Source organism: Scedosporium apiospermum, assembly GCF_000732125.1.
Source record: "Scedosporium apiospermum strain IHEM 14462 chromosome Unknown SEQ_SAPIO_0088, whole genome shotgun sequence".
NCBI lineage: Eukaryota > Fungi > Ascomycota > Sordariomycetes > Microascales > Microascaceae > Scedosporium > Scedosporium apiospermum.
In genome coordinates, this window is record NW_015971789.1 from 868,220 (window position 1) to 879,197 (window position 10,978).

At 50.0% G+C, this 10,978-nt stretch overlaps 1 protein-coding gene across 1 annotated transcript; it reads left to right on the forward strand.

Annotated features, from left to right (window-relative positions):
* Positions 1-3,721: 3,721 nt before the first annotated feature.
* Positions 3,722-5,006, forward strand: SAPIO_CDS3239 (uncharacterized protein; the record flags this gene model as incomplete). The annotated part of the gene is made up of 4 exons (XM_016786077.1): positions 3,722-4,060; positions 4,135-4,286; positions 4,350-4,801; positions 4,879-5,006. 4 exons carry the CDS (start codon positions 3,722-3,724, stop codon positions 5,004-5,006), a joined length of 1,071 nt encoding a protein of 356 aa, XP_016644083.1.
* Positions 5,007-10,978: the final 5,972 nt, after the last annotated feature.

Genomic DNA, 10,978 nt, shown 5'->3' on the forward strand with positions numbered 1-10,978 from the left:
GGTAATAAGCGATTCACGATGGCAGATGTCATCATCCTTCGGACAAGTATTGATGCATCGACGAAGCGCACTGTCCCTTCCTCCTTCCTCACCTCGTGCGCTCCAATGGTCCTTCTTCACACGTCAAGGCCCTGTCGATTTTCACATGGCAGCGTTGAGAGAGCGGGTCTCTGAGTTGACGAATCGTAAATTTCTTCCCCTTGCCTTACTCCTTTTTCTGGATGACATTCACAAACTTCTGTCTTGGGGCGTTGGTATAACAGTCTACATCATAGGTGGTCTCTTCCGCCAGAATAGACACACAAACTCCATGACAAAGCACATCAATTGATATTCATATTGTACGCATACACAAGTGGGAAGAAAAAATAGTCTAATCGGAGGGACCTGGCGATCCATCGATCTCGGAACTCCTGACAGGACCGGTTGAGAGACGCAGGGAAGCAGGCCATCTTCTCTTGGCTGGACTCCGGGTTTGCTTCTTCCCCACATTCCCTCAAGAAGACCATCCACAAATGCATGCACTTGGTTCGCTAGGTTGTCAGGTCAGAATCCCAATTCGGAAGAACAGACCACGGGAAGTTGCGATGACAGGGAGTCCTCGGCGATAAAGAACGCCACCTGGAAAAAAAAAAAAAGAAAAAAAAAAATGCTTGCCGCGTCCCTGTAAGCCAGGCGACAATGATTGCCGCGGTCTGCAGCAAGTTGCCGTGGTCGCGCTTTCGAACACTCCGCGCAACAGCTGATCGAAGCAACAAGAAGTCTGGACGAACCAGTGCTAGTACCAGTTAGGGAAAATTCACATCAACTCTCACCACTCGATAAGAATTCTCATCGGGGAATCCAATTCAGACCAATTCTTCATCCATTCGTTAGCCTTGAAAGATGTTGGCACCTTCACAGGGATCAAGACCTCGGTCCCTGCACTCGGAGCCCACTCATACTTAGTAGCACACATCCTCCATCTCATCGTAAAGGAAGCAGATGACCTGACTGGGATTGTTCCCTTGCCGTCTCTGGTGATGCTATGTCTCCCCGAAGTCCGGATGTTTTTTTTTCCTTCTTCTCTTCTGAAGTAATACCGAGAACTTGTCCCGCCACAAATTATCGCCTTCCACCCGCTAGCTCGTTCTCTGCCTCGCCTACGAGAGACAGACCTGGAACCTTGAGGCCATCACGTTGAATGACATCAATTGATCAAGATTTTCGCCCCTCGCGTACCAAGTGACTGTTGTCACGCAAGTGAAGCAATGGACAATAAGATGCGACAAAATGCAAGACCGGATGGTCTATGCTGGTCACCCTGGATGTGTTGGGTGCCCCATCTTGATTCTGTCACTAATGAGTGAATCTTGCTCTCACGACCGTGCCATTTCAAGGCCGCTTTCGTCCAATATGAAGGCTGTGATCCACTTAGAGCAACCGTATAAACAAGTGCTACTCATATCATGCGTACTGTGCAAACAGGATAGGTACGGAAGATTACGTAGATTATAGTTGTCAGGGTAAGTACATAACTCTTGGGACAGTCCTTCACAGGCTCTCTCGTACGCTGGCCTGGCGTAGTGTACTTCGTACTCCACAGCATCAATCAATCTGTTCGTTGGAGCGAGGGTTTCCAGTTGGGTCTGGCGCAGGGCGGATGGCCACCAGGGTAGTAACAAGGTACCAGTCCGAGTTTGGGTACTTGGTGCTTCAACGATAAGTGGGTCCGATGAGTATACCAAATGTAGTATATACCAATATATTTCGCAACATTGTGTATAATATATAAGTACTATATACTTCCTGGCAGTATTTCAAAAAAGCCCTGGCTGAACCGCTCCTCCCCACCCCACCCACACCCTGGATTCGGTAAACACACACCCTTAGGGTCCTTGTGGACACACCCTCCCTTACTCTCTCCAAGAGATATACAGTATACATTAGCTACCGTGCTGTACTTCGTACAATTATGCTTTAACCGTATCACATCCAGGTCTAGTCCATGTTCCCTGGGCTGGGATCCATCCTGAGAAGTCTCCGGTCTCCCCTAGGTCTAATGATGCATCCACCAGTGAGTAATCGCCTGTACATACCTACTTCTCCAAGTAGGTGTACGTACAGAGAGGGAGAATTGTAGAAGAAGCCAGACGAGCGATGGGTAGAGTTCTAGGTTAGCTCAACTCCAACTTTCTCACCCCCCTGCCCCATGTTACTGGTGTTGTGGGTGCTCTTGTCGACTCGACATCATCTGTCGTCAAGAGCCATACCGGACCCCATCCTCCTTGTAGTGTAAAAAGGCCTTCTTCTGCTCCCATTCCTCTCCTCAGGTGTAACTGATAACCATCACTCATACAACGAGGTCTGCGTATTCTCATATATATCGATTGGTTATCGCCAGTCTATAATACTTTATCGACCTATCTGAATCATACCTTTCCTTCCCTTGGACCATCTCTTGTCTTGAAATCTTAGGCTTCAATCCATGCTCATAAACCCCTGAGCCGACCAGGATATCAACTACAAGGCACCGGCGGGCGAGCTCAGTTGGATTATCCTCCTCTCTTACCTCATCGCGAAACACCATCGATCGGAACCCGCAGTAGCTCGGAAGCAGTGCATCCAGATCGACATTGACGAAAACGGTATTGAGCTCTCCACGATCACTGCCCTCCTCTCGACGACGACATTTCCAGTATTAGGTTGATCACAAAAGGCTGTGACCAAAGATTCTCGATAGATCTCGCGTGCTGATCCCTGACCCTTGCACAACCGCCTCTGGGTTTTCCGCCATCTCACCACTCATCTACCGAGTAGTGCCGGACCCATCTCCCGCCCACTCGGCCGTCCTCAGCTGGTCCCGGATCGGTGACCACCCTCTTCACCTCAAAAAGTACAATTGTACCCTAACAACTTACATACCACTCTCCATCCTGCTTACTACCCTCTCTTACCCTGCCCACTTCCCACTTTCCCCATCGTCTACTCCATACAATTGTACCCATATCCACCTCAAGTCGGGGCTATTACTACCTGCCATCCCCAACCCGACCAAACCGAATCACATCTCTTTCAAATTGACATTGTTTGTTGGTCACTGTACTCTTGAAGAAAAAGCCGAACCCATTGAACACACAATCCTCAGTTTCAATCTCTTAATTCTTCTTGTTCTTGTTGCTTGACGCTCTCTACTTTGCAGTAAGAGACGAACGCCCTCTCCAGGAAAAAAAAAAAAAAAGAAAAAAAAAAGGGAGAAAAAAGAGAGAAAGACAACAGGCTCTTCTACTTAAGAAGGGGGAGAAGCAGAATCACATTTCTAGAGACAACATTGAGCTTTCTTCAACTCGCATGCAGCCAACCTGCAGCCTCGACCACTGACAAGAGACATCCTGCTCACCCTCTAATCACTGGTACCCAACTACTTCTTGCAAAAGTAGTGGGCAGGCCTGGCAGTGCTTCCCACTCCCTGACACCTCCCAAGCGACATTTAAAGACACAACCTGTCCCGCCCCCTGTTTCTCAAACACATCTAGCGACCCACTTCTCACCAACACAAACACACACTTATATATCTAAGTGCCGCCGCCTTGGCTATATCACCTTGTCAGAAACATCCTCCTTCCAACTCTCACTCACAACATACTTGGCTCATACCTTCATCGACACTTCGAATAGAGAGGCACATAGTTGAACCAAAGGACCAAAGGACGTAGACCTGGACCATATACAGCCGCCCACCATGACGCTCACACTCGACACAAACCAGCGCTACGGGCCGCTCAACTTTGATCCTTCATACCCTTCCTCGGCTTCACCACCACAGTTCTCAGACCCGTGGTCTTCTACACCGGCCCCCAGCGTTGGGAACAATATCTATGCCAGCAGCAATCACAGCGCGCATCATCATCATCAAACCCTAAACCCCGGAATGGGTATGAATTGCATGCCTAGACATCACAATGCGAGGACGAGCACGAGCAGTGTATCTTCGTCCGCCTCATATGCATCGATGCCAGTGCCGGCCACATCAGCAGGTAAATATCCGGACCCTCTTAACGCCGCCCTCATGGATCCGGTTGTAATACTTACTCAATGCTTCTAGCGCAAGATCTACTAGGGCTAAATCGGCTTCCTAACGTCACAACTGCTCAGTACGGAGAGCCTTCCTACGCTTCTTCGTCTCCAGTCCATGCGCACTATCCGGCTCCGACTTCGCCTTACGATAACCTAGCTTATACGCAAAACCCCATCCGGCCACCTTTCACACTGCCACCGGCACCTGACGCCAGGAGATTCTCTCAACCGTTAGTACTCCCCACGACTCGTGACCTTGCCAGTAAGCCTCGCGGACTGACACCTCTCGCTAGCGCCCTACAACATCACGACAGGCGTGGATATCCTGATGCCATGGATGCTAGCCACGGCCTTCTTTCCATGAGCCAGGAGACCCCGAGGAACATCTATGCTCCTCCCCGAGCTCAGCGAGGGTCGGCAGATTCGTACGGATTCCCTCCCACGACGCACTCTACGAATTCATCCATCTCCTCGACCAGCAACTTCAGCACGTATCGAGAGTCCTCTCTCAGTGACTACTCGGCAATGGGCTCGGACATGGATCTTTCAAGGACTCGCACGTTGCCACGACCACAGAATCTGATGACCAGCCAAGTACCGCCTGCGCCCCAGTCACTGATGAGCCAGTTCAGTTCCAAGGTCTCATCGAGCACGCAGAAGAAGCACAAGTGCAAGGTGTGCGACAAGCGGTTCACTCGACCTAGTTCTTTACAAACGCACATGTACAGCCATACGGGTGAAAAACGTAAGCTCCTCCTTTACTTATTAAGATTGATGTTCGATGGAATACGTTTAGCTAACATTGGGTTTCATCAACAACAGCGTACGCGTGCGAAGTTGAAGGTTGCGGAAAGCACTTCTCGGTTGTCTCGAATCTTCGCAGACATCAAAAAGTACACAAAGGCGAGGCTCGCTCGGAAACTGGGTCCGAAGAACACCAGTCTGAGTGAAGACTCGATTCCAAGTTGGTGTGGTTGCTTGAGCAAGATGCCGTGAAGCTCTCAGGTCTAGCTAGACCTCTAAGGGCAACGCAATCCCAAGAAAATCATACACAAACACAACTGGAGTGGACAATGGGGACGAAAAGTGTCAATAATTCCGAGCTGTTATGAGCGCAAGGCGTACAGGGAACGGTGGCAATGATTCACGGGCGTTTGGCGAATTATGAGACGGACTGGTCTGGCATCCAAAGAATGACGGGGCCGGGTCCTCCCCGGTGTTTAATTTCTCTTCTTTTCTTCCTCATCACACCTCTCATTCCATTACAAGTCCAGTCCTCTGGCGACTCGGAGAATAGGGCGGCAGCACGGCGGGAAGCAAGCCACAGCGAGTCCCTTTTGGAAGAAGCAGGCCAGGTGTCTAAGGCGAGTTGACTTTCGCCTTGGCCGAGGCACCACCGTCATCGAATCCTATCCACGCCATCTACTTACCATTGGTCTCTCGCAGGCCATCTGGTGAGGATGATGAGGGACAAGTGCTTTCTGGCCACATCAGATGGTGTGCTCTCTCGCCTCGCGCAAAGCTCTATACAGGGGCACAAGCTGTATGCCACCGCAGATCATAGGCCAAAAAGTCCTTTCTCTTCTCGTAAGGGTTTGCGGGATTTCGAAGTCTACCGATTCATTATTTTTGTTTTCACATATCGGCACTCTTTCTATGGACGAAGGACACTACTCGGGAATATCAACGGATCTTGGGAATTTTTATGGTGTTTTCGGATCCATTTTTTTGGTCTTTTCCTACGTGGAATGGACGGTTCTCGGACAAGAGCTGGCAAAAACTGGATACGACCAGCATTGTACTATATTCTTAGCGTCAGCGAGTCAGCTAAGGTTGTATGTTTATGCGGCCACGCGTGTCATGGGCCCCGTCCGTCTCATGGTTTTTTCGACACGGTTTTCGGGTGACTCGCCCCGGGCGAAAAGCCTCAGAAAACAAGCCAGTGGGCTCCGGAGAGCGGGGCCAGTCGAGAACCAATCCGAGTGCGCAGGCTGTGGGCCGTGGAAAGTGGCGGCTGCAGAAGCAGGGCGGTCCCCAATACCTCCTGGTGGATGGGGAGGGTGGGCGCAATTAATGATATGTGTGTGTGAATGGATGGCGCGGGAAACGAGCCAAAGTTGCCCTTCAGGAAGGGATGTTTGATTTACGTATATGTTAATGGGGTGTGGGACCCGAGGTTTATAGATGGAAATGGAATTTAGACTTAATAAATAATAAATTATAGCCAGCCTTCGAGAATTCTTTGCACCGAAGCGAGAAACGGTTTGGTATTGTGAAGTGATGAACGTGGAAGTCGTCATGGAATCGGTATCAAGTGACGTGGGACTCCAAGCGATATGCACGTCGAATGGGTCCACTGTAGTCCTCCCAATTGTGATCATTGATTGATATTCCCTTGCTACCGCCCCATGGACGAGGGTCTGGCCCAGTCTTAGAGTCCCCCGCCCAGCCCAGCGCGATCAATTGCTCAATTGATCAATATGACTCTGTTAGAGCTAAGGGAGAGGGGAAGGGAGACCACACACACACACAGAGAGCGAGAGAGAGAGAGAGGGAGAGAGAGAGCCCAGCCCCTATCCCTTTACACGCATTCCCTTTCCGACTACACTCGCAAGTCTTGAAATTCTAGCTTACTTTGGTAGACTTTCTATTCTACCTGGAGACCTAAATGGTGGTCAGAGGACAGAAACCCGAAAGAGAGGGGGTGGACCATTTCTGGGGTGTGGTTGTTAACGCGCTGGCGCGGGCGCGCAGAAAGGATCTTTTGTTATGCCTCCTTTGGGAAGGGTTAGACGCCCAGCAGTGAGGAAGGCCAGGCAGGCCAGTCCCCAGTCCCTCCCTGCTGCAGTGGAGTATGTATACTTCGGACAAGACAGCCAGCCAGCCAGTCCGTTTGCTTGTTTCGCGCGGTGTCGTCGATGATCGTCGGGCTTATCGAGTTCATCGAAGTTTTTCGAATATCCATAGATCAATGTCGACTCGACATCAGCTAGCATGTTGGCAACCGTAGCTCGTGGTTCTTCGCTCTATATCCATCCGCCTTAGCGAGAGCTTCGAAATGCTACCCAAAAGAGGGGTCGCGTCTTCTTTAGGCCTGATACAGCATTTGCCAGACCAAGATTTCTACTTCCGAGGTTGATTGTTTTTGGTTGCATTGGTTTATCCTTTTTCCCTTGAATCGCTCGCCTTCTTTCTGGCTTCTCGAAGGTGGGTGGTGGGGGGAAAGGAGCAGGAAGAAAGGTCACAATTACAACATTGGAATTGTACATGTGAGATGGACGAGGTGGAGGAGTGGGGTGAAGTCGCATCTTCGTAGCAATCTTAAGACCACAAGGCAATAATAATATTACTACTATACAAACCATGCAAGGTAATTGATGCGAGTTTGTCGAGAACGCTCTATCATTAACGCCAACTTTGGATTTTATTGAGCCCCGGTAATATCTTTCTTCTCATTTCTTTCCCTTTTTTTCTTCTAGAAAAACGGAGTGGGTGAGAGGAAAGGGGCCAGTAAGGAGCAAAGGGGCGTCCGAATGTTGGACAGCAAGATTGCAACCTCTCATTCTGCAGGCGCTTAACAGACATCAAAAAAATTTCCTTCCTCTCTCCGCTTTCTTTCTTGCGAGTACTGCTCGGCCTGTATCTCTTACTCTATGGCTTCGGAAATACAAGGCCCGTCTTCTTCACCGCAAAAGCCTCCGCGGGCCATTCTTCATTCCCTGACCCTGCTCGTTCTTGTCCCACTCTTTCGAAGCTACCCTTCTCGTTTGTGAGGCGAGCTACCTTGGTATATTACTTCGTAGTATCAGAGGTGTACGGCTCACGATTGCGGACTCCACCTGGAGTCAACAGAACCTTCCCCCACGAGGAATGGTACCCCCCTACAACATTACGACGTGGATCTCAGCCTAGAAGACGGCGCAGCATGCTGGGGCTCATGTTTCAAAGTTATTAGGCGTCACTGAGAACTTGAAAGTGTCGCAATGGACTGAGGCGGAGCCTGGGTCCGGGTCACACCCAAAGAAATGCGACAGAACACCGAACCACGAGGCGCTGTCGATCCCTTCCCAGAACAGAGAGAAAGAGGGAGGAGGCAGAGTAAACCTCCGGGGGCGGCTGGTAAAGACAGTGGGTGGGTGCCGCTAAGAGGACTGTAATGATAATGATCAAGCTTGTTTTTTTTCCTCTTTAACATACTAATTTGACGAACAATGCTACATGGCTGCGGCGACACCGAGCGAGCGAGAGCCTCGATTCCTTTCTCCTGCTATATTTTTCCCCCTTCAAAAGTGAGTTTGAGGCGTAGTATGATTGTGAGAAACTGACGCCACGAGGATATTGAGAAGTGGTTCTCGGTACCCTCCATGCGCCGAACTCCAATTCTCTCATAATTTGAGGTCTGGTTTGACTCCAAGCAGCAATCGTCAACTACGGTATGAGGCACTCCCCGGTCCCGATCGTTCCCTCCATCGTCCCTGCTTCCTTAAGCTCCATTGATGAATTAGCCCCCAATGTCCGAAATTATATTTGATATAATTAGTTAGTGTACATTAGCTCTGTGGGGAGGAGCTCATTCCTTTTTTTTTTTGCGTCGCTACTGCCCCAGATTCCAAATATCCAAGGTACTTCATAAAATGACGTAACCTGTATTGTCCTTCTTTTTTTTTCCCGTCCGAAGGAAAGTGCGCCTGAGAACGGACATTGGAAAGGAAGATATGCGGGAGGCAAGCCGGCACGGGCTCCAATGCTCCCCTTGGATCCCTTGGAAAAGCCCCCGGACCATGGACAAAACATGCAGTAGAGCCGTTTCAGAAGGGTGGTAGCGTGTGGCGCAGACCTTACCGGTGGGTGGGAACGGGTTGGATGGAACATTGAAAGCTTCAAGACTGGTTCTGAAGACTTTGGGTTTTGTCCGGCGGCCTGGTTTCCTGTTTCCTCGTGGGGCACACGGTCACAGAAAGTCAATCCCCGATCCCGATGGGGGTGCTAGGTGGTCCATATCCTTCGTAGTACGAAGTACAAAGGTATCTATTGCCACGATGCAAAACGTTGAGCCGGAATAGTTACTTTGTTCTCCGTCCGGAAACCTGCATTTTCCAAGGCCAGAGCCACGGAATGTTGAACACGCACACGGGTCTGGTTTTCGTTGATTTTTGCACGGAGGCGTTGAATCTCCCCTTCAGTGGGGCGTCGTGGCACCGGGCATGGTTGGTCCACGCCGCCATTTAGTTAGTTCGTGACTCTTTGAACCGAGGTGCCATGTGCGTTTTGGCACAGCAATCTCATTTTCAATTACCGAGTGAGCTTGCAGCACAGGATCCTGAATTGGCAAATAAAAGTACTCGTGCCTACTTCGTCAACTTACGTCGGACAATGGTGTCGAATGCGCCCAGGCCCTGAGACCATATCAATGTCTGTACGTCCTGTCCCTGCTGATCGTCTCTGTATTCATCCCTTGCGGTTTAGTGTAAATTGCCCAGATCAAATCACTTCAATGTTCCAACTCAATATGGCCTTAAATCAGATGAAATGGCCTTAAGCTTAAAAAGAAGGAGAAGGATAAACCAACGTCTTACGCCACAATGCCAAGTACAAACTTGGCGATTCGTAACGCGGGCAGAGGTGGTGTCGACAAGAATAGAAATTATGCGGGTGTTTCATCCTCATTTGTCGGGCGACACAACGTTGGCATGGGGGGAGGGGCCAAAATTCGGCTGGTGAGGTTGACATTAATCTGTGCGAGCACTGTTCGAATTCACGTTGCTCTGAGGTCTGAGGTTAATCATCAATTAGACTGCCGAGCCGCCCAGAGGAGAGAAAAAGCCCCCATAATTTTACGCCGCACACCGGACCCTTTACAATAATACGGCCAGCCTAATCGGCCAGTCGGAAATATCAATGTCGACGTCCACACTTCCTCGCATGTCACAGAATGAATGGGGGAGACCGCATTGGAGACCATGCGCAGAAACATCAAAAGCCCTCATCGGTCAGGCTGCCCCTTTTCTCAGCATAGGTTTCTTATGCCGCCGTTTGCCCAAAATTCCATCTTAACTCGCCATTCAAACGAATACACGGACTGTAGATCTGACGGTGCGTTGGTCTTCCTGTTGATACAGCCCCCCGGAGGTTCAGTTTCCTCTATCGGGCTTGCACAGTCTTCCAAATCCAGAGACCACATGCTGATGAAACCCCCGATGCCTGGGTGCAGAACGTGCATATTGTCATCACATACAGCAAAACCTAGACAGCTGTCGACCAAATAATGGTGGACGTAGTCAAATTCAAGTTTTAGAAAAATAGTTGCATTATTCTGTGGGACCGGATCGCCACACTGGGGTAATTGATCGAAAATCAATCAATTAAAGGAGTGTAAAGTAGCTTGAGCCCCGACAAGGCCAACTGGTGATTCTTGAAATGGCCCGCTGTCCATGGTACTTCGAGCCGAGCTATTTTATCTTGATACGCTCACCTAGAAGCTGTAGGCTATGATGTAGGCCTGAACTAGCATATATATTGACCTCCTTGCCTCCTAAACCGGTACTTTGGTCCAGAAAAAAGGAGTACTTAGTATAACACCGGCTGAGGGTCGATACTAATAGAAAATAAGTAAACCACCATAGCAATGAGAACCGCATGGTATTCCCCTTCCTGGGCCTGCGGAGCGAGAGAGCCTCAAAGCCTTGGCTTGGGTCTTGTCCTGGTACCCGACACCTCCAAGGTACATGCACTAGACGAGCCATTGAGAAGGCTCTCATTTCCGTACCTTTACTCTTGAAATTCTTCGCTGGAGGAAAGGGGGCCAGTCTACACAGGTTTACGGCGGTATGACCTGCCGCCTCCAAGGCACGCTGGTCACTGATGAGGTTGATCGTCCGCCCGGCACGTGCCATTGCCCAGATCCTTGGGTTGTTCGTTCAGG